Source organism: Centroberyx gerrardi, chromosome 15 (genome assembly GCF_048128805.1).
Source record: "Centroberyx gerrardi isolate f3 chromosome 15, fCenGer3.hap1.cur.20231027, whole genome shotgun sequence".
In the NCBI taxonomy this organism is placed as follows: domain Eukaryota; kingdom Metazoa; phylum Chordata; class Actinopteri; order Beryciformes; family Berycidae; genus Centroberyx; species Centroberyx gerrardi.
Window position 1 is genome coordinate 18,382,286 of NC_136011.1, and position 26,440 is coordinate 18,408,725.

The window sequence follows — 26,440 nt, forward strand, 5'->3', positions numbered from 1 at the left end:
ATCCTTGTGATGTGTGGTTGGTATATGAATACCATTTCTGTCAAATAAGTGGAGTGCCCTCTATTGTGTTTTGTGCAACCATTATTCAGTGAGGGGTTTTGTGTGTGAGATCTATGTAGCTGAGTGTGGTTACTGCTGTGTGTTGCACGGTGCTTAAACAAAGACCTGAAGAAGGGCCATACACATTCAGAATGTTGTTAATTGATCAAGATGTTTATTATTTTTTCTTTTTGGGCAGTACTATCCATTTGTTTGCTGTGCTATGTTTGTTTTCACTGCATCAACAGTAGATAAAAGATATCTCTTTTATTGTTATTATGTAGGTCAGTGGAGCGAAATCTAATGTTGTTGCCTATCTCTTTTCCAAAAAATGTTGTCATGGATTAGGATTTAATGCCCTAAAAGGATAACTTTTGCTATGACATTCTGGTAATCCATCCCCTGCCCTACTTTTTCTGTTTTGGCATTTGCCATGATCCTAAAATGATACTTATATTCCTGCTTTCTTGCTTGCTTATCTCTGACTTGTCAGAAATTCTCGTTCTTTATGTCAACTGTTTTTCATTTCAGTAGTCTCCTGCAGTCTTGTGTCAGAATGACGTAGCACACTATTAATTACAACACAGAATGGCATTGATGAGGCACAATATAGAGGATTTAGGTGGAACGGCTGTCAGTATCCATTCTGAAACCCCTTTAATTTTAACAACAGTGCACTGTCTTTGTGTTACAGGCACTCTGACAGTAGCTTTATTCATGCAACGCAACCGTGAACGGTTTGCATTAAATCTGCTTACTCTTGTCGGGAAAAGTCAGATCCTGGGTGCAGTAGTGTCTGCTGTCTAGAAACATCAAATTAGAATAAGGTGTGCAGGTGTGTGTATGTGTACGTTCGCTTTTGCATGGGTGTGCATGTGTGTACAGCATGTGTGTTTGTGTGTGCCTGTGTCTCTTTGGGTAGATGCGTGTTTGTATCCACATTTAGCTCTTTTCAACCGCGTGTGGTGCCCTTCACCCCTTGATAAGTAAATTGAAACAAGAGCAACAGCACAGGCTACTTGTTTAAATCACATTATTAGCCACAACCACAACATTCTGAGAGTTGCATAACGGTGATTGCAGCATTAGTCTTCTGTAGCTATAGCAATGGTATCATTTTATCTGCAGCTGTACGCCGCTGAGACCCTCTCTGCTCTGCTACGCACCATCTCACCACAGCCCCCGAGCCCCTGTTGTTGTAAACATGGATGTCTTATTGCATTATGGTAATAAGGGCGCATCAGAGTAGCCTGGAGAGGCTTTAGAGCGGATCGGGCTGCACAGCCTTCCTTCAGTCCTGCTGCTGTCAAGGTGCACCACTGACCTGTATAGAATAGCAATTAGCTGTTTCTAGTTCTACTTGCACAGATTTTCCCCACAGGCAGCAGACTTTAAATGTGAACTGAAAGAACAGTTAAATTCAGTGAAATTAAAAGAAAATGGAATTTGGAGTTTGAATGAAAGCCAGACATTTTCGTTGGGTTTATTTCTAGCTGAGTTTTCTGAAAATGTATTGAATTTCATTGAATCCATAAACACTGAATTGACCCCAACCCTTTGATACTTGGCATCCATTTTGTGTGATCCACTGAATCATTATTATTTTGAGACCCATATTAGATTGAAGCATTAATTCAGCATAAATGTCGCTAAATAAAAGGATTTTTTTTCACCCATGGCCTGATAGAAGTGTATCTCAGACAATCTCAGGCAATATGGGCTGATTTTTTCATCTGCACCAGCTCACCAGAGTCTGACTAGCAGCATCACTGGACAGATGAAATCGAATTACACTGCTGATGGCCGATGTGTGATTGTGTCATTTTCTCCGAGCCGGGTGTAATGAGAAGAGAGATGGGGTCTTTAATCCTTTAGATCCTCCTTTTCCGATGCTGCGCTAATCCATGGATTCTCTCATTCTCTACAGACCGGCCTCCTGGCTTGGTGTGAGCCTCTGAAGACTACATAGCCAGTAGGTTGGGCCGAGGCAGACTGGGAACAAATGACTTAACTGAGGCAGTTTTGTTGTGCGTCTCTCTGTGATATTTAGGCCCAAGAGAGCAGATATTAAAGGATCCCCACTGCTTGGCTGTCAAAACAGGCTGCTGCCATTAGCACAGATGGACACGTGCTTTGGAAGGGATTTCTTCGAGTCTGCCACATACACATACGTGTACATTTGCACTGTTAACTCACACACACGTAGACACACACGCTCACACAAATGTACACACACAGTCAGCAGAATAAGACCTCATTTGCATGTGGCTGACATTTGTTGCTTTGGTAATTTCATCTGTTAATGGACAGCACTGCAAAGCCGCTCTGAAAGCATATTCCTTAATTGTATGTTGCTAGGCAACCTGGGTTTCGGTGGTAATCACGGACAGATTTTCTACTGGTTAAAAGGTTGGTCCACTGGCAGACATCGCTGCAAATTTACATGTTACATTTTTTTTTCTTCCACGAAATGGTTGGCTGAGCTAATGCATCTAGAAGAAAGTATTAATTAATCGTATTTATTCACCTCCTTTCAAGTGGGATAAAGTAATAATTACGAGGTTTTAGTCACCGCTTTTCAAAGATATTTACATTTTAGACCCAACCAATTATAATTCAACCTTCCAGCAAAATTTTCATGTTGATATTTTGTCAGGTAGAGAAATTACATTGCAACGGCAGCAATAATACATAATGATTTCACATTCCTCAAAATCCAATTAGTTGGGAGCTTATGATACCTCCTGATATACTAACAACCTCAGACAATTCATTAGTTACACCCACAAGCAGACAGAATTTCCCTCTGCGTTAATAGCCGTGGTGTAAACGCAGTCGGCTTGTCCTTTCAATATATGATACTACGTGGAACACCCTCCGGCTAAACCCCGCCCATATATGGCCGGCTAGGATTCACTCCCCACCCCCCACACCCACATAATCACCATATATGGTAGTGTGGGACTCCCACTCCTTCAGTTCCACCCTGCGGAGTGCGTTGGCTCACATCCATGGACTCTGGCCAAGCGACCTGATGCCAGCCCAGGTCAGTATGCTCTGCGTGACACACTAGCCGCTATTTCCTCCTGCTCAGGCCTAGTGTGATGATGGGGGGCGAGGTTTTGACATATTAGTTCTGGAGATGGCAGATTATGTATTAAAGGGGTTCAGGTCAGTTGTTACAGGGAGTGAGGGATTAAAGGAGAGCGAGAGAGAGAGAGAGAGTCCTACTACCGCGGCTGTGGTCTTGTAGTTGATGCTGATTGCTGGTTGCAGGGTGGGGGAGGGGCAACGGGGCGTAGTCAGCTGTCAGTCAAGGGTGGACTCACCATGGAGATGAGGCTAGCTGTCAATATGGCATCCAGACTTTGTCAGGGTCAAAGTTTGGCCTTAATCTGGATTGACAGTCAAAGGCTCTTGTCTTTATTATGCTGCTGCGGTCAGTTTGTTTGTTGCCTGAGAGCTTGGATGCAGCGGTGTGTATTTTCTTTCTGATCTGAGAGAATGGCATGACCTTGAGCACTGTAGCCATTTGGATTAAATGGGGTGTGTTTTAGGTCAAAACAACAAGGGACAGACATTATCTTAATTGTGTCTTTGAGCCTGTAAAAAGCCCATGTTGTTTCAGTCTAGCTCTTTGTAAAATTCTGTCTGCATGGTCTACCTGCATTCTCAGATATGCTGGGTGTATGTATTCGCAGGTTGATGTGTGTGTGTGTGTGTGTGTGTGTGTGTGTGTATACAAGCATATGTGAACTGGTGTTGGCAGGTGGCAGTGGTGAAGCCTGTTACGGCACAGTGCAGAGTTCCTCTCCCCCACCAGATGTTCCTCTTAATATCAGGAAGTGATTTTCCTCCTCACTAATGGCTGCATAAAGTCAATCTCTTTCTCTCTCTGCCTGTCTCTTGCTCCCAGTCTCTCTCTTTCTTTCTCCCTCTCTCTGCCAGGATTAGATCTATACAAACCATCACCACTCATTTTCTCTTCATCTCTTTCTCTGTAGCTCGCTTGCTGTTTTTCTCTTCGTTTAAATTGATCCCAATTTCTCTTTTTTTTTTTCTCTCTCTCTCTCTCTGGTTCTTTCTTTTCTCTTGGTCTCTCCCTTTCCCTCTCTGGTAGAAAATGATTCTTTGTAGAAAATGATTCTACCCCGACTGTCCCGACACTCCTCCAATACAAGGGAGGGAGGGAAAGAAGTGAAAGAGGTAATGGGAGAAATATGTTTCTAAACAAACTCCATACCCAGCTCAGCACATTCATTCATGACTGTGGTTGTGGGTTAGAGCCCGTCTGCAGGAAAGGGAGGAGAGCGAGGGAAGGGAGGATGGGAGGTGATTGAACCCGACCAAAGACGGCAGAATGGAGGGGCGGCGAAGAGAAGATCGAGTGAGAAACACCGAGGAATGGAGAGAGAGACGCCGAGGGTCGGGTTGGACGAGAGAGAGAGAGAAAGAGAGACACATCGAGTGCTTTAGGGACAATGACAGAGGAGTGCCGGACGAGAAGCGTATGAGCAAACAGGAGATTAGAAAAATGGAAACTCTCTGATGCCATCTGTGAGCAAGTGAAGGAGGGGGAGGGGGGGGGGGGGGGGGGGAGGACACATACAATCCACGCAGCGCTGCGTAATCCCACAGAAATGAATGAATGAATGATTATCGTGCCACTTATCCAAATTATACACGCAGTAAAAATAGTGAATGGTGACACATAGTCACTTTTTCCCTTAGGTTTTTTTTTATTGGAAGAAAACATAATATACTGTTTTTTTTTGTTTGAACCATCACTGAACTGTTGTAATGTCATATGAAAAACATCTTTAATTTTTGTGTGTGGTTCAGTAAACACACACACACACACACACACACACACACACGATAAAAGATAAATGCACTCCCTATATTGTGAATGAGTCCAACTCACAACCTGCCTTACCCTTTCTCTCTCTCCTGTAATTTTGTGTGAGAAACACTCTCAAGCAATGCCGTGTTGAAATGCATCTCATTAAAAAAAAACCGATGTTAAACACTCACATTGCCTCTGAGAGTGAGCGAAGGTACAGTGCAGCGATACCTATCTGGCACGTCTCTGGGCAAAATTATTGGCAGATGTAGCGGCGCTCTGTGTGTGCGGCGTACAGACGATAGATAGCGATCAAAAGAAACTAGTTCTTGAAAGGCAAAAACTCGGACTGCAGAAATCTCCCTCCGACCGGCGCGCTGCATCCTTTCAGAGAGACTTGAAGTGATTAACTGCCGGTTCTGAGAGTGAAGGAGTGAAGGAAGGACAGACAGAAGGGTCACACGCCTAAACATTTGCTGCTCCGAAAAAAACCAAAAAAAATGAAAACAGAAAAGGAAAGCGAGGGAAATGAGAAGTTGAAAGCCCTAACTCCCCCCCTCCCCTTCCCAAACCTCCTCAACCATGCCACCCTCTTCTCTTCTCTTCTCCTCTCCTCTCTTCTCCCCTCTTCTCTTCTCGCAGGGAGCCACCCTGAATTATTCATTCTGAGAAAATGAAATCTTCATGGGCATTAAATTGCAGCAGGGAAGTGGCAGGGCTGACCGTGTTTTTCGGTACGCAGTGTGTGTGAGCCTCCGTGAGAAAGCAGGCGTTGCGGGACAGAACTTGGCACTCTGCTGGCTGTGTTTTATCGGAGGGAGGGGAGACATTTTTAGAGGTGCAGATGAATCTCATTTGCACCCAAGAAAGGTCTTATACATTTCTCAGCAGGCACGTCAGTGGTGTTCGAGATCACATGGGGCTCTCTTTGTGTTCCAGGATATTCCCACACAGAGAGGAGGATTTTTTTTTGTGTGTGTGTGTAGTCAATCACTGCATTTTTTTTTACTTGATACCAAGTTCATAGTGTGTTTTAGATGTTTTCCAACAGACGTGTTTCTGAACAAGCTGAAGTTAATGCGCTAATACAAAAGCTCTGCTGGTTGAGTGAATATCCAGCATATAACAGGCTTTGCATTTGACTTTTCTTCAGTGGGGATTAGTTAACTCAGGTATGCAAGAGTGTGTGTGTGTGTGTGTGTGTGTGTGTGTGTGTGTGTATGTGTGAGCCCATGGATAACAGAGTATGCGGTATTTATGTTTTGCTGTAGGTAAATCCATTTCTAGCGTTTTGTGCTGACATCTCTGTGGAGAAGCATCCTTCCTTCAACTAGGATAGAGCCTTGTGTGTGTGTGTGTGTGTGTGTGTATGTGTGTGTGAATTCATTTGTACACTGCGTTGGCATTTTTCATGCATGTCTGTCTGTTCACACCATATTTATCAAAGCCAGCAGCGCACATGAGGGGTGTAATAAGCAACACCTTCCCCCTCCCCCCCCCCCCCCTCTCTCTCTCGCTCTCTCTCACTCGCACACACACACACCCTTTTGCTCACTCACATTACTCTTAACATTTTGCTCTTTCTTTATAATCAGGCCAGTTGGCTCATGTCACACAGAGAAAGGTGGAGGAGAGAGTGATGGTGATGGAGAGGTGGAGGGATGGAGGGACGGACAGACCGGCTATGAATGGGAAAACGAGAATTTATGTGCTGAGATCCCCTCCCTAAGAAACTCAACATCTGTTGTCCACCTGCAGCTGTGCCATCTCTCTCTCTCTCTCTCTCTCTCTCTTTCTCTCCCTCCCTCCCTCTCATCTCACCCTTCTCCCCCAGAAGAACCTCGCTCGTGCTTCAATCAATTGGCAACAGCATGCCATGTAGATCACAGGAGGCAGATGGGATGGTGGATTTTAGAGGTCAAATTATACAGTAGGCCCTTCTCTCTGCTGCGCTCTCTTTCATGAATGAGGCTTTTTACTAGCAGCCTGGTTTGTGGCTCTGGTTACATGCTGTAACCAAACCTACTCAATGAAGCCATTTAAACGCTCTACGCTCCTATTGAGCTTCAAACACGTAAAAAAAAAAAAAAGAGAAACACTTCTGAAACAGAGGGCAATGATATGGCAAATATATACTTACAGCCTCAATAATTAAAAACTCTTAATTGCAGTTGGCTTACTATTGCAGCCCTTAGTATTTATAAACCTGGCCAAGTACATTGGCGCTCAATTTTATCAGCAGAGTTTGTCACGCTCATTTTTGGGCAGATCTGTGCCCAATTTATGCTTTTTAATATGAATAATTGTAAAGTGCATGGTAGATATACAGACTAGTTTCAAGGCTGCCTCCCCCTTCCTCATAGTGCTGTGTTGTGTTGTGGCTACAGGATGACCTGGAAGCCAAGACAGACTTCTTAACCTGCCTCGCTAAATCCTGTTAAAGCATCTGTCAGGGAAGCCCCCGGTGCTAAAGTGGCTGGGTGTTAGGCTGCTCTCTCAGACTTGTGTAGTAGTAAACACGCTAATCTGTTAGTCCTTTGTCGGGGTTCAGACCTCAGGCTCAATTAGACTCCTGGAAGGATTTTCCCGAGTGTCGCCGTAAGTTCACTTGCGGGGAATGTGCTGTGTTTGTTTCTGCAAGCGCACACAAACACACAAACACAAAAAGTGTGATGAGAGAGAAGCAGACTTGTCCCACAGAGCTCAGCGGCAGGTCTGTGTGTCTGCTCGTCTGTAGATTACGTTTGGGAATTGTTTTTGCGGCTGCAGGCTTTTCTATCCCCCCCCCCCCAAAAAAAAAGCTTTTCTAGCAAAGCTTTTTGCATGAAAATGGTGTCATGCCCAAAGATTTTGCCATTCATTGCATATTTTTGTTTCCACTGTGTATGTCTGCATGTTTGCCTGTTTGTCCTTGTCAGTCATTATCTGTGTCTTTGTGTTTGCATGGAAGTGTCGGTCCTTTGTGCAGCGTTGGCAGGTATTGATGTCAATATTGAGCCACATTCTTGCGTTGAACCCTAGAAATTAGGTACATAATGGCTCGTTGAATGGGAAAATCAATATATTTCTACTGGCGTTACAGGGAAAGGAGGCGACGGCGAGAGGGTGTTGTTAGCGCAGAGGGAGAGAGGGATGAAAACTGTAGAGGGAAATCACGAAGGAGAGTGAGTGAGAGAGTGAGAGGGGAAAAGGGGCTGGCGCTCTTAAAGGACCGTGAAGGCCAGATCACAAATAATAAAACAGAAAGCCAGGGTGGGAGGGAGAGAGAGAGAGAGAGAGAGAGAGAGAGAGAGAGAGGGGTGGGTGAAACGAAGGGAGGGAGGAGGAAAAAAAAAAAAAGAGCGAAGGAAAATATGTTGAGAGAGAGAGAGAGGACGGAGCGAATGGAAGAGGGAGTCGTACGTGTGCCAGGAGCGCTGCACCTCTCTTTTTGACTGGTGCTCGTCAAGGGATTTTTTTCTCTTCCCCCCCCCCCTCTCCTTTTTTTTTGCCTCTCTCTTTTCTGCTGCGTAGCTGTGGCTCCCGTTTTCTGTTTTCTCTGTCTATTCGTCTTTTCCATTTTTCTGCCCCCCTTCTCTCTCTCTCTCTCTCTCTCTCTGACTCGCAACAAAGGCTGACGGAGTGAGCCTGACGTCTGTATGAATAGCCCAAACCCGGCGTGAAGGGAGAGACGAGAGGCAGAGCGGGGAAGAGAAGAGCAGGCTGAGGAGAAGAGATATACAAGTGATCCGGCTGGAGAAGAGAAGAGGAGGAGAGAGAGAAGAGAGAGGAGAAGGGAGAGAGAGCGCAGAGAAGTGGCGAGCGGCGAGAAGCGATCGGCGGCTGAAGACAAAATCGGGAGGCAATTTTGATTTTTTTTTTTCCCTTCTGGAGATTAAAGGGAGTTGAAGGCGCCGCTTTCCCTTCAGGGTGACGATCAAAGCTCTCGCTTCCCCCCCCTCCCCTCCCCATCCCCCCATCCCCCCCCCCCCCACCCTCGTCCCTTACCCCCTTTGCCACCTTCCATTTTGCCTTCGCCGGTGCCAACGTCTTAGAAAAAAAAATGGAGCTTCTGGGGGTAAGGTGACGAAGGAGGACAGATTTGGAAACAAGCAGTGAGAGAAGAGAGAGAGAGAGAAGGAAGGAAGACAGGGAAGAGAGAGAGAGCGAGAGAGAGAGGGAGGCTGGAGGAGGAGGAGGAGGAAGAAGAGAGGATAACCCCAGGGCATACTGTGTGAGAATCCCCCCCCCCCCCTCTCCCCCCCAACGCCCACTTTTTTTTTTTTTTTTTTTGTCTCTCCAACCACTTTGCCTCTGCCATGTGCAGCTCCTAATCTGAAGAATGTGGAGACAGCATTTCCCAGGCAAGGAGCATGTTTCGTGTTGTCTCTTCTGTGTCTGTGTGTGTATGCGTGTGTGTGTGTGCGTGTGTGTCTGTCTGTGTGTATGTGCATGCACGTACTAAGCATGGGTAATAATAAAGGGTGTCACGTGCGTGTGTGTGGTGAAGAAGGGGGGGGTTTGGCTTTAAGGCTAATGAGCCTCTTATGTTTTTGCAATGAAGTGTGTCACGAAAACAGTGTGTGTGTGCACCCTTGTGTGTGTATGTGTGTGTGTGCATGAGGGCAAGCACCCCTGTGAGTGTGTGTTGCGCCTCAGTGTGTCAGTGTTTCCTCTGCAAGTCAACATGGGGGTAAGATTAGGCTTGTTGTTGTATGGAGGGCCGGAGGTCACTGAAGAATGGGCATACACACAAAGTTCATGTTTGCTATTGGGAAACGGCCCAAGTTCGGGAAGCTGGTGTGTGTGTATGTGAATGATATCAGTGTCAAGGTGTGTATCTGTGTATTTAAATATGGATCACATGGCTATTAGTTGATTTGGTTTGAGTCTACAGTCTCTCTCTCTCTCTCTCTGTTGCCTGTGTGTAGATAACAGTGCTTACATTCTTCCTTTCCTTCTGCTTCCAGTCATGTGTGTGCGTGTGTGTGTGTGTGTGTGTGTGTGAGCTTGTGTGCTAGTGTGAATTAAAGCTGAAGTGACTGTCCACTGTTCATCTCCGGTGACAGCTGCTTTTGTCTCCGGCCCACCGATTGTTTCGAGCAGTGCGAGCCTCGCTGGTGAAGCACAAAGGACAACGTTTAGAGAAGAACCTCTTGTCTTTCTCTCTCTCTTTCCCTCCCTCTCTCTCTCTCTCTCTCTCTCTCTCTCTCTCTCTCTCTGCCTCTTGTGTGTTTTCCACTGACAGCACCTCTATGATATCACTGTCTTCCTCTTCTCTCACTGTCCCATTCTTGCCGAGCTACTCTTCCTTTCTCTTTTTACCATCGCATCATGATCTTTCTCCTCTTTTGTCGCAGCATGTTTTCCTCTGCTTTCTCTCTCTCTCTCTCTCTCTTTCACTTTAACTTGTTTTTTTCTCTCTCTCCTCTTCTCTATCTCAGTCCGCCACCCCCCCCCCCCCCCCGCCCCCTCCTCGCCCCTCTTGGCTGGACGTTGGGGTGGTGATAAGTTTGGAGGAGGGAGGCAGAGTGAGGACAAGCAGGGTCTTTGTGTGTCCGCAGAGTGGAACAAGAGAGAGGCTGGGGTGGTGGTGGTGGTTTGGGGTGTGGGGGGGGGGGTGGGGGGGGGGTGGGGGGTGGGGGGGGGGGGGGGGTAGCTGGGCGCTGATAGGGTCCAGTGGGGGCCTGGAAAAGGCAAGTCTGCCAACAAAAGGAGATTACACCTCCCCTCTCTCTCTCTCTCTCTACACACACACACATGCAAGAGGACATGAACACGCTCAAGAACACACACACACACACACAAACAGACACTGGACTCTTGTTCACATGTACACAGACAGACACACAGAAGATGGGGAATGTAGCTCATGTTCTCGGAGTCCTTGCTGTTTTGTGTTGTACACAATAGTGTGCCGGTGGACATGCTGTCAAAGAGTGATCCTTCACAATAGAGCTGTACAGTAGAAGGACAGTAGAAGAGAGCGCTGGCATTGAGAGGCGTGGGTTTGCTGGAACGGGTTTTTTTTCAGCAATATGTGTGACATCCATTGTGATCATTAATGTTTAACGTCTATGGGTGTGTGTGTGTGTGTGTACTGTGTGTTGGCCTGCAGTAAGCCAGTTTGTGCTCCAGTGCCTTGGCCTCTCCCTGGAGCCCTCCAGAGAGAAAACCCCCTCGCCGACTGACTGACCACGCTCGTTAGAGTTGGACGTCGTTCTGCAGACATCTCACTCCTGCCTGGGTTGCCAGGTTGGGTGGGCTGTTGCGAGTTGTCATTTCACGGCAGGATTTGATATCACGAACTGTATGATGGTGATGTGTGTGTGTGTGCAAATCCAGCTTTTCCTTTCTCACTCCCGCACTTGCCAGAAAGAAAGCCCCCGCAGGGTTGTCGGCTCGGCCAATGAGAGGAGTTTGCCCCTCGCTCTCGGCCTATCCCGTCGCCGTGGCCCCCAGCTTGGGAGTTGCTAGGTAACCAGAACCAGCTGTTGGTCCTAAGCCCGTTGAGCCCGTTTTGGCTCGGTGTCAGCTGCAGGGAAGCGGGAGTAGTTTCTCTGAAAGCTCGCTGTGAACCCAGCGACCGCGGCGGTGGCCCTGACATCACCGTGCCATGGAAAATCCTCCTCACTTCCTTTTGTTTTCCCACTTTTATTGTTCCACTGACGGAGGGACTTGTGTGGGAGCGACCGTGGCATGTATCACACCAGCTTGAGTAATTCGGGGCTGTAGCTGGCCTGCGTTTCATCACCTCTCACACTCAAGTAAAGGGGAAGGAGGAGATGGGAAACGGAGAGAGAGAGAGAGAGAGAGGACAAGGGGAGAGTGAAAAGAAGGGGGGGCGGCGGGCGGTGAGGGTTCGCCAGAAGAAGTCGGCTAATAACGTATAGTGAGTCGAAAATTAGATCAGGAGATAAAGGAGAGTCTCCAAAGTGTCTCTCTCCTCTGTTAGCGAGGATACTAAACTGTTTCAGAACGCTATTAATGGAGATTCGAGACGGCAGAGTACACAGTGTAATTATTCAGGAAATAACAATAGTGTAGGTAAGTTAATACAACTCTGGAGTCCCAAAGCGGGCCATTTCCCTTTCAAAGCCCAGGCTTCTGTCTGTTTCTGCCTCACAAACAACCCACAGCTAAAGTCTGAGGGGAGTACATTAACTTCCAAATGAAATCGTCTTCGTAGTCCAAATGAGGCATGTTGGAAAACCATGAAACCGCAAAAACATAGCACACACGATCCATTAGAAGACATCGCAGGGAAACAGAGCCTGGGTTCACGGAGAAATAAAGATAACCGATGTACTGTGACATTATTAAAGACAAATTTAAAGATCGCTTTCCAAACCCGAGGGGAGAAACCCGGGTTTGAGCGGGGTTTTTTTTATTTTGTTTCGTTGATTGTTTGCGCTCTATTTAGGAAACGATCCCTCTCCCCTCTGAAAACTCTGACTCACACGGTCTGGCAGCCGAGCTTTTTCAGATCAGCCCGTCCAAACGAGAGAATTAGACACCACATCGTATTCGCTGAGGAGAGACACTTTTCTAGGAGTGCTGTTTTTTTTTTTTGTTTTTTTTTTTACATTTAAAAAGATCACTTCCATTTATTTTGTCAGAATCCAAAAAAGCTTTTTAGTTGTGGAACATCTGTAATCCATTTGTGGTTGAGAACGCTCTTGCCAGCCCTGCCAAAAGTTTTCATACTCGGCGGAGAATCGTCCAGATTGTGATTAGCGTTGGCTAAAGCTCGGCGTATCGGCCTCAGTCCCTTCAGCTCGTCTCGAGGGACGACACCGCACATGACCTCTGCGGACCTGCGCCGCACAAGACCTGTCCGCTGCTCCGGAGCCATCGCGCTCAGCGGGGTTCGCATGTACCGGTTTGCCAAGCTGCTGGCTTTGTTTCTTTATTACTTACTGGCATGCGGACAATGCTGGCTGTTGTGCTATGATAAATACTTTGGGTACAATAACAGGAAATTGGCACGAGCCATTTGCGTTTCCATCGGAGAGACTATCAGCCAAAATATCCTACTGCCTAATGTAAACCATCTTTAGCGCTGTTGTTTCTGCTGCTCACAGAAGTGTATGTAGCAGCAAAAACAGCTATGTGGTACATTTGTCCGTTTTCGTCAACCCCCCCCCCCCCCCACCCCCCGCCCCTCCTAAGAGTGAATGCAGTGTTTTTGTCTGGTGTGGAGAGGGAGTCTTGTGTTTGGAGAGGGCGAGTTCTGCCTCTGCTTTCATTTCCTATGGCCCAGGTTCTGGGTCTGGCTGGGTGGGGCTGTGGACTGGCTGCCAAACTAGCCGTAGTGGTGCCGACCCAGCCTGGGAGAGAGGGAGGGAGGGAAGAGGAGAGAGAGAGAGAGAGAGAGAGAGAGAGAGACCGACATAGACAGAGCGAGATCGACGAGACACAAATTAAGTGGAGAAATCGAAGCGGATGGGCAGGAAGAAATAGAGAGACAAAGAGGTAAAGGGACGGAGAGACACAGGCGGACAGAGTGGCAGATCCAGAGTGTGAGGCGGTCCTGGGACCAGCTGTGACACGGATCCTCCAGGAGGCGAAATCAGTTTTCTCATGCCCTAGTAGCTGCTGGACAGGAAGCCTAGAAGCGCGGCCATGAGACCAGCTGTGGTGTAATGGGTGGCAGTGGGGGGGGGGGGGGGGGGCGGCGAGGGAGAGCGGCGAGGGAGAGCCACCCAAAAACCTCATCAGCTCCGCCGTGATGGAGGATCCCCTCGAGGGGTGGGGAGGGTGGGTGGGTGGGTGGAGGGGGGTTAGGGGCATAACCGAGTCAACAGTCAACAAGAACAGCTGGCCAACTGGGCTGGGTCTGCTCCAACACAACATGTTTCTGTGTGTATGTGTGTGTGTGTGTGTGTGTGAGAGATATATTAAAAAAGAGAGCAAGAGCGAGAGCATCACAGCTGTTTGGTTGCTTTGTGAATATATGGTCCGCCCAGCATTAGTGTTTTTCTGGACCTTTCACGAGATTGTGTATACATACAGCGCATCACATTGGGGCTACATAAATACATTAGCTCATGTAGGTAAACATACTGTCATTTTGTGTTTGCAGATGGCTTATTTTGCTTGGCCGAGCGACTTAGGGAAGATGCGGCGCTTGATGTCGAAAACCAATGAGCTCCTCAAATTCAGTGGCCAGGTACCGGAGTCATTAAGACCCTCATTAAGGGCCTCGTTAGGAGTTAATTAGCCGCTGATTCATCATGTATTTAGCGCAGTGCCACGTTCTGCCTTATTAGGCTGGAGAAAGGCTATTAGCCACCAGGAAATAATTAATCAACAGTATTTTGACCTAGTTCCTACAAGTGACGCCGCTTTTTTCCGCCAACTGCGCCTTGTTTGTCTGTGTATGTGCTTCTGTGTGTGTGTGTCTCTCTGTGTCGTTCTCTCATTTTCTCTCTCTGTGAGTGCCTGCGTGTGTTTGAGTGACAGTATGTTCCCGTGTGTGTGACTGATAGACTTGAAAGTATATTCTTTCTCGGCCAGTCTGTGCTGTGATAATGAACTCGGCAGGAGTGTGAGGAGGAGAGGGCGGGAGGGAGCGCTGTGGAGCCACAGGTGTGTTTGGCGTACGGCCCCCTGCTCCCCAGAACACACACACACACACACACACACACAGTAGTCCCTCCAATGTGAAGAATGCATGCTTTCATCTTCTCCGTCTCTTCTCCTCCACCTATCTCCTCTACTCATCATTCTTCTCTTTCAGTGTGGCATTTATACTTTTATTAAATATCTAAAAGAGTGACAGGATCGATGGGAAGGAGAGAATGAGGGAAGTACTACTAATACTTAATACTAATACCACTACTACTAATTATAATAATCTTTACTTCTACAGCACTTCACAAAACACAGCTACAACGCGCTTCACAGAGTTGTAATAAAACCCCCCAAAAGATAAAATCAGCACTAAAAAGTAAAGAGCAATGTAAGCAAAACAAGAAACATAAAAGCAGAGCAAGAACGTAAAATCAACACATAAAAAAGGGAGGTCAGGAACAACTAATGGAACACCATTACATAAAAGCAAGTCTGTAAAAGTGAGTTTTAAGAGGTGATTTAAAAGATGATACTGATTCTGCCAGTTTAATCTCCTCAATGTTCCAAAAATCTAGGAGCCTTGATCACCTCTCGTTTTCACGCTTTGGTTCAGCCAATAGGAATCTGAGGCTGTTTGTAGGATTAAAGGTCTGTGATATAGTTCAGCGCCAGACCCATCCGTGCTTTCAAAAGTGAAAACCTTACAATCAATTCAACACCTACTAGGCATCCGACTTGAGACGTTAAAACCGGGGTGAAAATGATGATACAAATGCGTTTCAGCTCGCTGAGCCGCGGAACACCTCCGCTTTCTTCTGTCTCACTTTTTCCTCGTCTTTCTCTTGTTTTTCCCAGCCATCATCCTCCTCCTCCTCCTCCTCCTCCTCCTCCTCCTCACCCTCTCCTCCCTTCCCCTTTCTTCATCCTGTTTCGCACCGCTCCCCTCCTCTGAGTTTCACATTTCTTCATCTGTAATTCCCTGACTGGTTAACCCGACACCGATATGTCACCTCTGCTTGTCGAGACTTTTGTACGACACACTTTTCCACCTCAATTCCTGTTTGTTTCCACTGAGATATCAGGCTGTGGTTTGTCTCCCTGCATGGTTTGACAGACAGAGTGAGAAAGAGACCCCCACCCCCCCCCCCCCACCCCCCCACCCCCACACACACACACACACACACACACACACCCCCACCATGTTATCAGATGACAGGAGGAATGGATTAAGGCTGAAAAAATACAGTGTGCCTGTCAGTTTGTCATAGTGATGGTATTGTAGACACACTAGTTGTGCTTGATATTATAATACTCTTTTCTAATCATCCCCTAGTTCCGTTTTTTTTTTCCAGTTTTTTTCGGATGGCGTTAGGGCCGGCATGGGTGGTCTGTAGTTCCCTCTCTGTGTGTGTGTGTGTGTGTGTGTGTGTGTGTGTGTGTGTGTGTGTGTGTGTATGTTACTTCTAAAAGGTACAGATGTGGTTTGTGTCATCCATAGTCTCAACTAAAATGTGTTTTTAGGAGGAAAAAGAACAAATAGAAAATTGTGATAATGGTACACTGTAGGTACTAATAGTGCCATATAATGTCATTTTATTTTGAGTATATGCAAAGACTGGTGTCATTTCCATATAGACCTACATGATATTGACCAAAAACACATCTTGCGGCTGTTATGCTAAATACTGCAATTGCGGACATGGTTCTTTATACATAATTTTGTTTTTCTGCACTTCTTCTTTTCTGCAAAAATGAGATGCTAATGTCATGCTAAGATTTACTTGGTTTTGCATATAATGAAAGATTTATCAAACATGGAATTTAAATTGTAGGTCAGCACCAGAAAATATCATTATAGGGGGGCCATCTAAAATACATTTCCCTCTTGCAATTTGGATGTTGCAGTAATCAGTATTGCTTTTTTCGATTAATTGTGCAGCACAGAAAAATGAACCTGCTGTTGTGGAATTTGCATTTGATAGTCCTTTGAATGTTGAATTGGGGAAGACATTTAACGTGCACGTCTTATTTTTCTTATCATATAGATCCTACAGTGCCATTTGAAGTTCTATAAGTGTGTTGTGGACGTATAGTTTACAACGTTGTCTTTACTCCCTGAAATTGGAGGAGGGACGAGAGATGGAGAGAGAGATGGAAAGAGAGATGGAGAGAGAGAGAGAGAGAGAGAGAGAGATGGAAAGAGAGATGAAGAGAGAGAGAAAGATGGAGAGAGAGAGAGATGGAGAGAGAGGGCTTGGATGTCCTCTCCAGCAGCACAGATGCCACTAAATAAAATATTTCATAATCCTGCCCAAATCCTCTAATCACCATGACAACAGGCAGCAGGGAGCCAGGGAGTGGTGGTGTGTAGAACCCCCCCCCCCCCCCCCTCCTCCTTTTTTCTTTTCCTTTCCCTCTTTTTTTCTCTTTTTTTAGTGGAATTTGGGTCCACACTGACTAGTTTTTCTCAACATTATAGTAGTCTTTTCTAATCATTTCTCTTTTGTCTCTTACCTGATGAGCACATCACGCCGATGTTGGGGAATGAGTCCGTTGATCAACTGAACTGATGGAATCAATCAGTCAGCCAATCAGTCGTTCTGTCGGTCGAAGAAGATGCTCCAATTGAATCAGTACACACACGTTTCTAGTTTCCACTAGTCATTGTTACTGTTGTACCTTGAGATTTCGCTGTATTTTAAAGTGTGCTATATAAATAAAATGGATTATTATTATTAGTAGTAGTAGTAGTAGTAGTAATAGTAGTAGTAGTAGTAGTGTTGCTAAAGGGAAACCATACTGTAACCCAGTCTGAGGCAGATAAGACAGCAGCAAAGACAAAGACAGAAAGCTGTGAGAAGAGACCTGGAGAACTTTCAGCTTCATTTAATTATTAAAGAGCTGCTGCTGATTTTCTTTGGTGTCGGAACTAGGTGGGTTTTGCTAAGGAACTGCAGTGTGTAAAGGCTGTAAAACATACCGAAGGTGCACGAACACACATGCAGACACACACACACACACACACACACACACACATTGTAGGCCTGCCGGCTCCTGTATGGTGATAGGATAATGGAGGCAATGACCTCATGGGGTGAAAGGACCTGTTGCCTGGTAACAGTGTGGATAACAGCAAGAGAGAGGCCTAGTCATATCACCAACGGTGTGTGTGTGTGTGTGTGATGTCGACCAGTGTTGCCAGGTGAGGGAGATGATGATAGTGGTTGAAAAGTAGAAAGCAGGTCAATCCATTTCAGAGTATTGATTCTATTGAGATGTATATGTGTATGTGTGTGTGTGTGTGTGTGTGTGTGTGCACGGCAAAACACACAATCCCGTAAAACACTGCCCGCTGTGTCCTGCATTTCCTACCTCCATATTACTGCTACTTCTGCTGCTCACTTGACTGTGTGTGCCACACATAAATAATTAACTCCCTCTCATCTCTCTCTGCAGGTATCCGGCCCCAGATTATGAATGGGCCCATGCACCCGCGCCCCCTGGTGGCGCTGCTGGACGGGCGCGACTGCACCGTGGAGATGCCCATCCTCAAAGACCTGGCCACCGTGGCTTTCTGCGATGCCCAGTCCACACAGGAGATCCACGAGAAGGTACGGACAGCGCTGGGCTTTTCAAAGCTCCCTCTGTCCTCTGCAGCTCGAATCAAACGCAGCACCTACAGGATTCTTACTGGAGGAGAAAGGCGAAATCTCCTCACCTCCGTTTTAGTGTCTTTACAGTGGTTTACCTGTTCGTTTCAGAATTGGCGCCAAGCTATTTAACCCCGTATGAGCTGGGTTGCGGCCTGAGGTACGAGGGCTGCAGTCCAGTAAAATAAGAAGTGATGGGTCTTTACCATTAAGGCTCCTAGACTTTAAACTGTGTTTGCGTTTATGTACTAGGCTTTTATTTACTGCTTTTGACTTCCCTTTTTTCAGTTTCGATTTTTGTTTCTTGTCTTGCTTTGATATCTCTTTTATATTTCTTACTTGGCTTTCATTTCTTTGCTGTCAGTTTTATGTTTTGTAGCTTAAAACAATCTGGAGCTCAGAGACTGTCAGTCCAAGAGACACTGAATTTGGTGGATAGGTTTCAGATCTCCCCCACACTACTGTGTAAATAAATACACAAAATAACATTTAAAAAAATCGATTGGCCAAATGGTGGCACAATAACAAACAACTTTACATATTGGACAGAACCATATGGCATAGAATCATTTTTTTCCCTCAGATTCCTTCACTCATGAATTCACTGCACATACTGATTCATTTCTGCCTTGATAGTTTACCGCCATTTTGAATGCAAAGCCTATTTTTCCCACAAAGTGCACCCAATCTCCTTGAAATGTTGCACACAGCATATATGGACTACCCAGATTACAGCTATTACACACTTTTGCAATTCCAAAGTGTTTGACTGTGACACACAAACCAAGTTGACGGCAAATATGTGCAAACAGGAAGTGAAGCATCATTTTTATACGCTTAAAGCAACCAAACTTCACATAAATGTTTGGGATGGGCTCCAAAGTATGTCAGACCACATATGGTTCTGCTTGTGCTCCATAACGCCACCATCAGGCCGTCCTTACAACAACATTTTTTTTTTTTACTCCTGCAAATTTTACATGCAGCATATTTCCACTGCCTACATTATGGCTGTTCCATTTGGCAAATGGAACAACAAAAATGGACAAAGCTAAACATTTAAGATATGCAAGAGCAATCAAACTTCACAAACACATCTGTGAAGAGGTTCCAAAGTGTGTCGGATCACATTTGGTCGTGCTCTATAATGTTGCTGTGAGGACAAATTGGCAATTTTGAAAACTGTGATATCTCACACATCATCATGCACACAGTTTGAGGTAGCAGGACTTTGACAGAGAGGATTCTTGATAGTCTGTCTTCAGCTCAGAGAAAGAGAAACATCATCTCTCTCCCCTCCTCCTCCTCCTCCTCCTCCTCTCCCTCCTCCTGCGTCTCCTCTGTTAGGTGTTAATAATATTGCAGCCCATTGGCTTGTCCCGCTCTCCCAGTTCATGTATGGTTTCATCACTGGCTCTAATTCCGCTGGGTGCTGAAGTGCTGCTTTGTTAAATAAAGAGGAGGGGGCCGGTAATGGAAATGCAGTGTAATTGTACTGAGCCAGAGTGCCGTGAAACATCCTTTTTAGTTTACTGCCTATACACTGACGCTAGTCCGTAGCAATTTTACAATACAAGATCATGCACAAGCTGGAGGGTTTGGATTTGTGTCTTTACAGCCGAAGAGAGAATAGGAAGCGTTTGATTCCAAAACGCTTCAGGCTATATCCATTTTGAGAAAGATGTTAGCTTGTGTTCTTTGCTCAATATTTTGAAAATACAGACACTAATATCCCCTAAAATGTCACTATTTTTTGCAGGATTCTGCCAAAATAACAATTGTATCAAAATATAATAAATATAACAAATGTTACAAAGTGATTCACACAAACAAATCAAAACAAAAGGTGATAAAAGCAAAGCGAAGATAAAACATAAAACCATAGTCACACCAAGTGCATCAGATAAAATGTCAGATAATAGAAGTTTACATTAGGCTATATTGTTAATGTAATAATAAACAGTATAGTGAGTTTTACTTTTTTTCACATGGCGGTTGCGTCATTCTGGAATAAACCTCATCAATTAAAGAGGGAACAGTCAGGTTAAAAGGAGGTTGACTGAAGCTAGAGGGCAAATGAGAAAAAATGCAAAAGAAATATTTTATTTCTATATATCGCTCCAGTCTTGCTTGAAACATGACTTTGCCCCCCTGCTCCCCGCCTCACACACACACACACACCAAGCCGTCTCTGTCCAATAAGATGTTCTCCTACTGAATACATTACACACACAGGAGCCATCTGGGAGTATGGATGTTGGCAGCGTTCCCACAACTATAACTGCACAGCAGAGGGTACAGAGGGGGCACTGCACAGTGCACACACACACACACACACACACACACACATACACATACAACCGCATTGGAAGTTTCAGTTAAGTACTGTACACACACACACATGTGCATATACAAACTCACACAGAGCAAGTAAACAAAAGGACATTCTGCTGTCTTTTTGCATGCATTATCTGGAAGTGAGCATACACAGAAGTCAGGAGGGTCAGTATCTGTGTATATATATCCAGTATATCCATATAGATCCAGTATCAGTATAGAACATCCCATTCCAGTTTTCTGATCCTGTAATGAGAGGCCGGGAAATGCAAAGAGAAGCTGAACAAAGCTCTAACACACTTAAATCACGACGGCAGTGTGAAAAACCTTGTTGTGTTTTAATGAAACTGATGAGAAAATTTAGTTTGTTAGTCTTTGTTTCACCATTTGAGCATCATTTTAAAGCTTATCTGACCCCCCCCAGCGCCACTGCAGTAGTGCAGAATTTGTGAGCGGCCTTTGTTAACGCCTTTGTGTGCTTTGGATATTTATGATTCCCCGCTGCTGGTAATATCCTTGTACAAAACAAATGAGAAGACAAAGAAAGTGTCAGGGTTTTGCATCACGGCACACAAGCTCATTTTTTATTAGCGCGACAGAAACAAAGCACTCGCTCACTTTTTCCGCTTGATGTAAACCGACATATTGGTCAGCAAATATCCCCGTTTCTGAACAATCCCCTACGTTGCCATGTCATTTTCCGTGGGCAGCACTGTGTCCAGCCAAGCCTGCTATTGGCTAGGTTAGCGCTCAGCCCAAGTAATGAGACGAATGCATGAGGAGAGCTTTAACCTTGAATTTAGCACCCAGCGCCGACTCCAGCCCGCTCCAATAAAAATGTTATATGGAAATTCACGGCTATGCTAATCCGGCTTGGTTAGGTTAATGCAGTTAGCGGGATGTGAATTTAAACCTGTTATTTACCCACAGCGGCTTCCAGGGGCTACTTGCTATGCTTTCTGGGTATCTGAGCAGCTGTCACTCTACTTTATGGTCCTGCCTGAATCCTCTCTAACCTTGTTTGCATATAGTCAGAATGAATGGATTGTGACAAAAACCAGCTTTGGCGAGCATTCATTATAAACACACACACACAACCACTCATATTTTAGGGCACATAAACAATCCATTTGCATTTAGATGAAGAATAGCACACATAACCTTAGGTCGGGCAACATGGGGAAAAGAGAAGATGCATATTATACAGTCTCATCCATATTGACCACAACAGGTGCATTAAAAGTTGCCCGTACATAACGTTATGGAAGATTCATCTAAATATGATGATGTGTAATCATAATATGAATCCTAATTATAGTCATAAACAATACGAGGGACTGCGCAATAAGGCCAGATGATGAAAATTTATTCCATTTACATTTTTCTAGACGTGGGCAATTTTCCAGCATCCACTGCTAAATGAATGTGGAGGAAATACTGACATCATGTGACGGTGATGATGATGCTGAAGGTGTCCGCCCCCCTCCTCCCCCCCCCCCCCCCCCCCAGGTGCTGAATGAGGCAGTCGGGGCCATGATGTACCACACCATCACCCTGACCAGAGAGGACCTGGAGAAGTTCAAAGCCCTCCGCATCATCATCCGCATCGGCAGCGGCTACGACAACATCGACATCAAGGCCGCCGGAGAACTGGGTGAGACGGAGAGACGGGAGACGGGCGCAGAAAAAAAGAGAGGAAGACAGACGTGTAGAAAGCGAGGTCGTCCAGAAAGAGATAGAAATGCTGAGGATGATGGGCAGGGAAGAGGTCGCATTTGCCCTTATGTCTTTCATTCTTTGAGTGAAGTCTAGATGTTATAGCAGTCCCGTTTCACCTGAGTCTTTGCCTACTGTCTCTCAGCCAAAGAAGCACTTCTCTATCACATGAGAAAAGAAAACAACAAAAAAACACTAACAAAAAACAGAAATCATGCATTACAGATAAAGATAGTCGCAGTGGACAGAGTAGAGCTTTGGAGGGAGGCCAGACCAAACTCTGCTTGCTATATTGACTGTACATAAATAACACATGTAACGGGAATTATTACATAAACAACATATGTATTGCGAGCGATTACATATGCAGAGCAGATGCTGGAACTGATATGAAAGTCTCCCTCTCAGAGTCCCATTTGGCCCCTTCGGCATATGTTTGCTATGAGTGCAGAATTGAGTGTGATATCCTCATTATTGTCGTTTGCGTTAATAAATTTCAGTGCGCTGACATGGATTTTTATAGAAATGTACTTTTCATGGGCATAATTAGCAGTTATTATCCTCTTATCCTTCACAGTACTATTCTTCACACAATGCATACATCTTTACTAGAGTCATCTGAAATAGTTACAGTATTTGGATTCAAAATATAGCATTATTTTTTTAAAGAAACAACATTTCCCAACAATTATTACGTGATATTAACAAAAATACAGATGAATCCATCTTGCAAAAAGCTACACTAATTATAACAAATAGTTATACCCAATAACTAAATCAATATCCCATCAAGTAGTCATTTCATAAGAGTAGCTTCCTTGGAGAATGGAGAATATAATCATTGTGGAATAAAACTCTTCATCTGACCTTCACTGTTTCTCCATCTCTCCTCCCTCCCTCTCTGTCCCAGGCATCGCCGTGTGTAATATCCCCTCAGCGGCTGTAGAAGAAACAGCGGACTCGACGCTTTGTCACATCCTCAACCTGTACCGGCGGAACACCTGGCTGTACCAGGCTCTCCGGGAGGGCACGCGGGTCCAGAGCGTGGAGCAGATCCGCGAGGTGGCGTCGGGCGCCGCCAGGATCCGGGGGGAGACGCTCGGCCTCATCGGCTTCGGTGAGCTCCGGCTTTTTCCCCGGGGGTTTTTTTTTTACTGCGGGGAACGCTGCCACATTCAGAGATTTGAGACTTCAACGAGGCAGTTAAGTGGTGTTCGGAAGAGCTCAGGCGGCTCCTGGGAGCAAGTGTCAGCATATGTGGGAGTGTTTGTGCTGGAGGCAGAACTTCAAAATTGATGACCGAAGTTGACCCAGTTATTGTTTTTTTCTTTTTTCTTTTTTTTTTTACTCCAAGGAGAGTGGGCAGACATCTTTCAGCAGTAGATTAGTTTTTGTGACAGTGAAGTTTGTATGTGATACATGTGCAGGGCAACTTGAGCCACCAGGGTCTGTTTCAGCCACCATTTGAGTTTCTGATCTCATCTTGTCTTAAGCTGACCTTATGGATTTGTGACATTTATTCATCTCATCTGTCTAGTGGTTTGTAGCAAAAGTATTGTCACAAGATGGTCTGAATTAAAGGGACACCTTGATTTAGGGATTTCAAATTTCCGTTTTTCCTCACCTGGCCCTTTTCACAATGTGGGGTGAAAGATTATTCAGCGGAGCTTCATGTTTGCAAGGCGTCTCTGTGGTTTGGAGCTAGCAGCACCCATTGATTCCGCTTAGGAATGCTAACAATGCTTTAATGTAAGCTGCGTTTCAGATCATCAGAGTTTACTACACACTTCAGTCGATCAAGGACACCTCAACAGGGATGGATGCATCAGCTGAGGATTGAATAGTACAAAGGTTTGGTGAAGGAAAACTACTCAAAACGTCTCCTGATCCCTGCTGTTGTTCCTCCCTGTGTCTCCCCCAGGTCGCTCGGGCCAGGCGGTGGCGGTGCGGGCCAAGGTGTTTGGCTTCAACGTGATCTTCTACGACCCCTACCTGCAGGACGGCCTGGAGCGCTCGCTGGGCGTCCAGCGCGTCTACACCCTGCAGGACCTGCTGTACCAGAGCGACTGCGTTTCCCTGCACTGCAACCTGAACGAACACAACCACCACCTCATCAACGACTTCACCATCAAACAGGTAGGGGACCCGGGCATTCATGTAAACATATGCACACTCACGCACACACACACACACATGCACACACACACTTTCACACTCAGGCACAAGTGAGTGAGTTTTGCAAATTTGTGTGCACAGCCTCCTAGTCTTCTGTTGATCGCTACTGCCACCTACAGTGCACTTAATGAACTGCAGGCTCTGTTGCACTCCGACATCGATGTTTCAAGTCTTTGAATCATGAGCAGCTGTCGAAACGTGCTCAGGGCCTGTCTAGTTCAAAAAGAATTGTGCTATCTGCTTTTGAAAGAAAATCAAGTAGAGCGCATGTGTCTGCATCTGCTTTGTCAATTTTTTACTAGTTTCTTCTATGCCCTGAATAATAACAGCTTCTGTGAAGATGAATGGATTACTGTCATCTAAATCCCCCACTTCTTTGAAAAGTATTTTGTTCTCTTCTCTTTCTTTATTTCTTTCGTTGAAAATAATTTGTTCTCCCTTCGCTGCGTCTTTTGAAAAGCAGTTTTGCTCCATGTCTCCATTTCTTTGTGTGGAACATGCAGCTGACGACGGCACTTCAGGGTGGAATATCTCAAAGACACACTTATGTTGGATGATATGTCGCAAATGAAGCCTCTTACTGCCAAAAACTTATATTAAGTGTTCTGTGTCTGTGTGTGTGTGTGTGTGTGTGTGTAGATGCGTCAAGGTGCTTTCCTGGTCAACTCGGCGCGGGGGGGCCTGGTGGATGAGAAAGCCTTGGCCCAGGCCCTGAAAGAGGGCAGGATACGGGGGGCCGCCTTGGACGTCCACGAGTCCGAGCCTTTCAGGTGGATATGATCATAGTTGATTCAGTGGTTTAATTCAATGATTTAATACAGTTTAACTTTGGCATACACGAGAAGAATCACAACTTGAACAAAGACAGTGTTAATCCGTGTAAATAATTTAAGAAGATAGATGGCTAAATCCCACTTTGATCTAAAGGCTTATGCTTAAATGCTTGAAATTTGTTTCTTAGACAAATATAAACAGTGAAGTTGATGCCTGTGTATGAATTTCTTTCCAAAGCCTTTGCCTTTCCATCAAGGCAAAGGGCGGCTTCTTTAAAGAATCTAAAATATAAGAACATTTTGATTTGTTTAACACTTTTTTGGTCACTGCATAATTCCATTAGTGTTATTTCATAGTTTTTATGTCTTGACTATTATTCTAAAATGTGGAAAATAGTAAAATCAATTGTCTATTCATTCTCTCTCTCTCTCTCTCTCTCTCTCTCTGTCTCTCTCCCTCTCTCTCTCTCGTTCTCTGGTGAACAGTTTTACCCAGGGTCCTCTGAAAGACGCCCCCAACCTGATCTGTACGCCCCACACCGCCTGGTACAGCGAACAGGCCTCGCTGGAGATGAGAGAGGCAGCTGCCACCGAAATACGCCGAGCCATCACTGGTACGCAGACATGTTTCAACACACACACGCACGCACACACACACACACACACACACAATACTGATTCATATTCACACATGAATCCACGCGGACATATGCGGACGATTACTCACCTCGCTGCTTCCTCTCGCCCGACGCAGGCCGTATCCCCGACAGTCTACGAAACTGCGTCAACAAAGAGTTCTTCGTCACCACGGCACCCTGGGGCATGATGGAGCAGCAGCAGCCGCAAGTGCACCCCGAGCTCAACGGCGCCGCCTACAGGTAGGAGGTGGATTTACGAGAACCCGGCAGGCTACTGGCATAGCGCAGGGTTCGCCTGTATCTCTCCCTGCTGTTCACTGTCTACAATAGATGAGGTTTAACATGTGGGGAGGAGGTAGTCTACATGCTCATGTGAATGTTTGTCACAATTCTGTCTTTTTCCTAAATATTCGGGTGGGTTCTAGTGTCTTTATGGCATATTACAAAGCCTTCATAGAACATGGCCCGAATGAATTTTATCCCCTGTTAGTTTCAGCTATTCATTTCTCAGTCTCTATATTGTCTCAACCAGACTGAACTGCTTCTCTCACACAGCCGAGTGAACCAAACTATGGTACAGGCCATAGCAACGGGGGGAATGCAAGACAAATTATATACCTAATTCTCAACCAGGTAAATAAATGCTACTACCGCTGGCCCACAGGCCAAGGCAAATATGTAATTGTCAAACTACATTGTTAATAAAAACCACTG

At 45.6% G+C, this 26,440-nt stretch overlaps 1 protein-coding gene across 4 annotated transcripts in view; it reads left to right on the plus strand.

The window, feature by feature from the left end:
• The window catches only part of ctbp2a (C-terminal binding protein 2a), a 41,041-nt gene that overhangs the window by 11,004 nt on the left and 3,597 nt on the right, over positions 1-26,440 (plus strand). For 2 of the 4 annotated variants that reach the window (XM_078288815.1, XM_078288812.1), the window contains exons 2-8: positions 17,894-18,048; positions 21,934-22,078; positions 23,051-23,257; positions 24,062-24,276; positions 24,955-25,085; positions 25,575-25,702; positions 25,843-25,966. In XM_078288815.1, coding sequence (XP_078144941.1) covers positions 17,894-18,048; positions 21,934-22,078; positions 23,051-23,257; positions 24,062-24,276; positions 24,955-25,085; positions 25,575-25,702; positions 25,843-25,966 — 1,105 coding nt within the window. Of the gene's footprint in view, positions 1-17,873; positions 18,049-21,933; positions 22,079-23,050; positions 23,258-24,061; positions 24,277-24,954; positions 25,086-25,574; positions 25,703-25,842; positions 25,967-26,281; positions 26,360-26,440 lie in introns of all 4 variants that reach the window. The other 2 variants (XM_078288814.1, XM_078288813.1) reach the window with 2 other exon arrangements.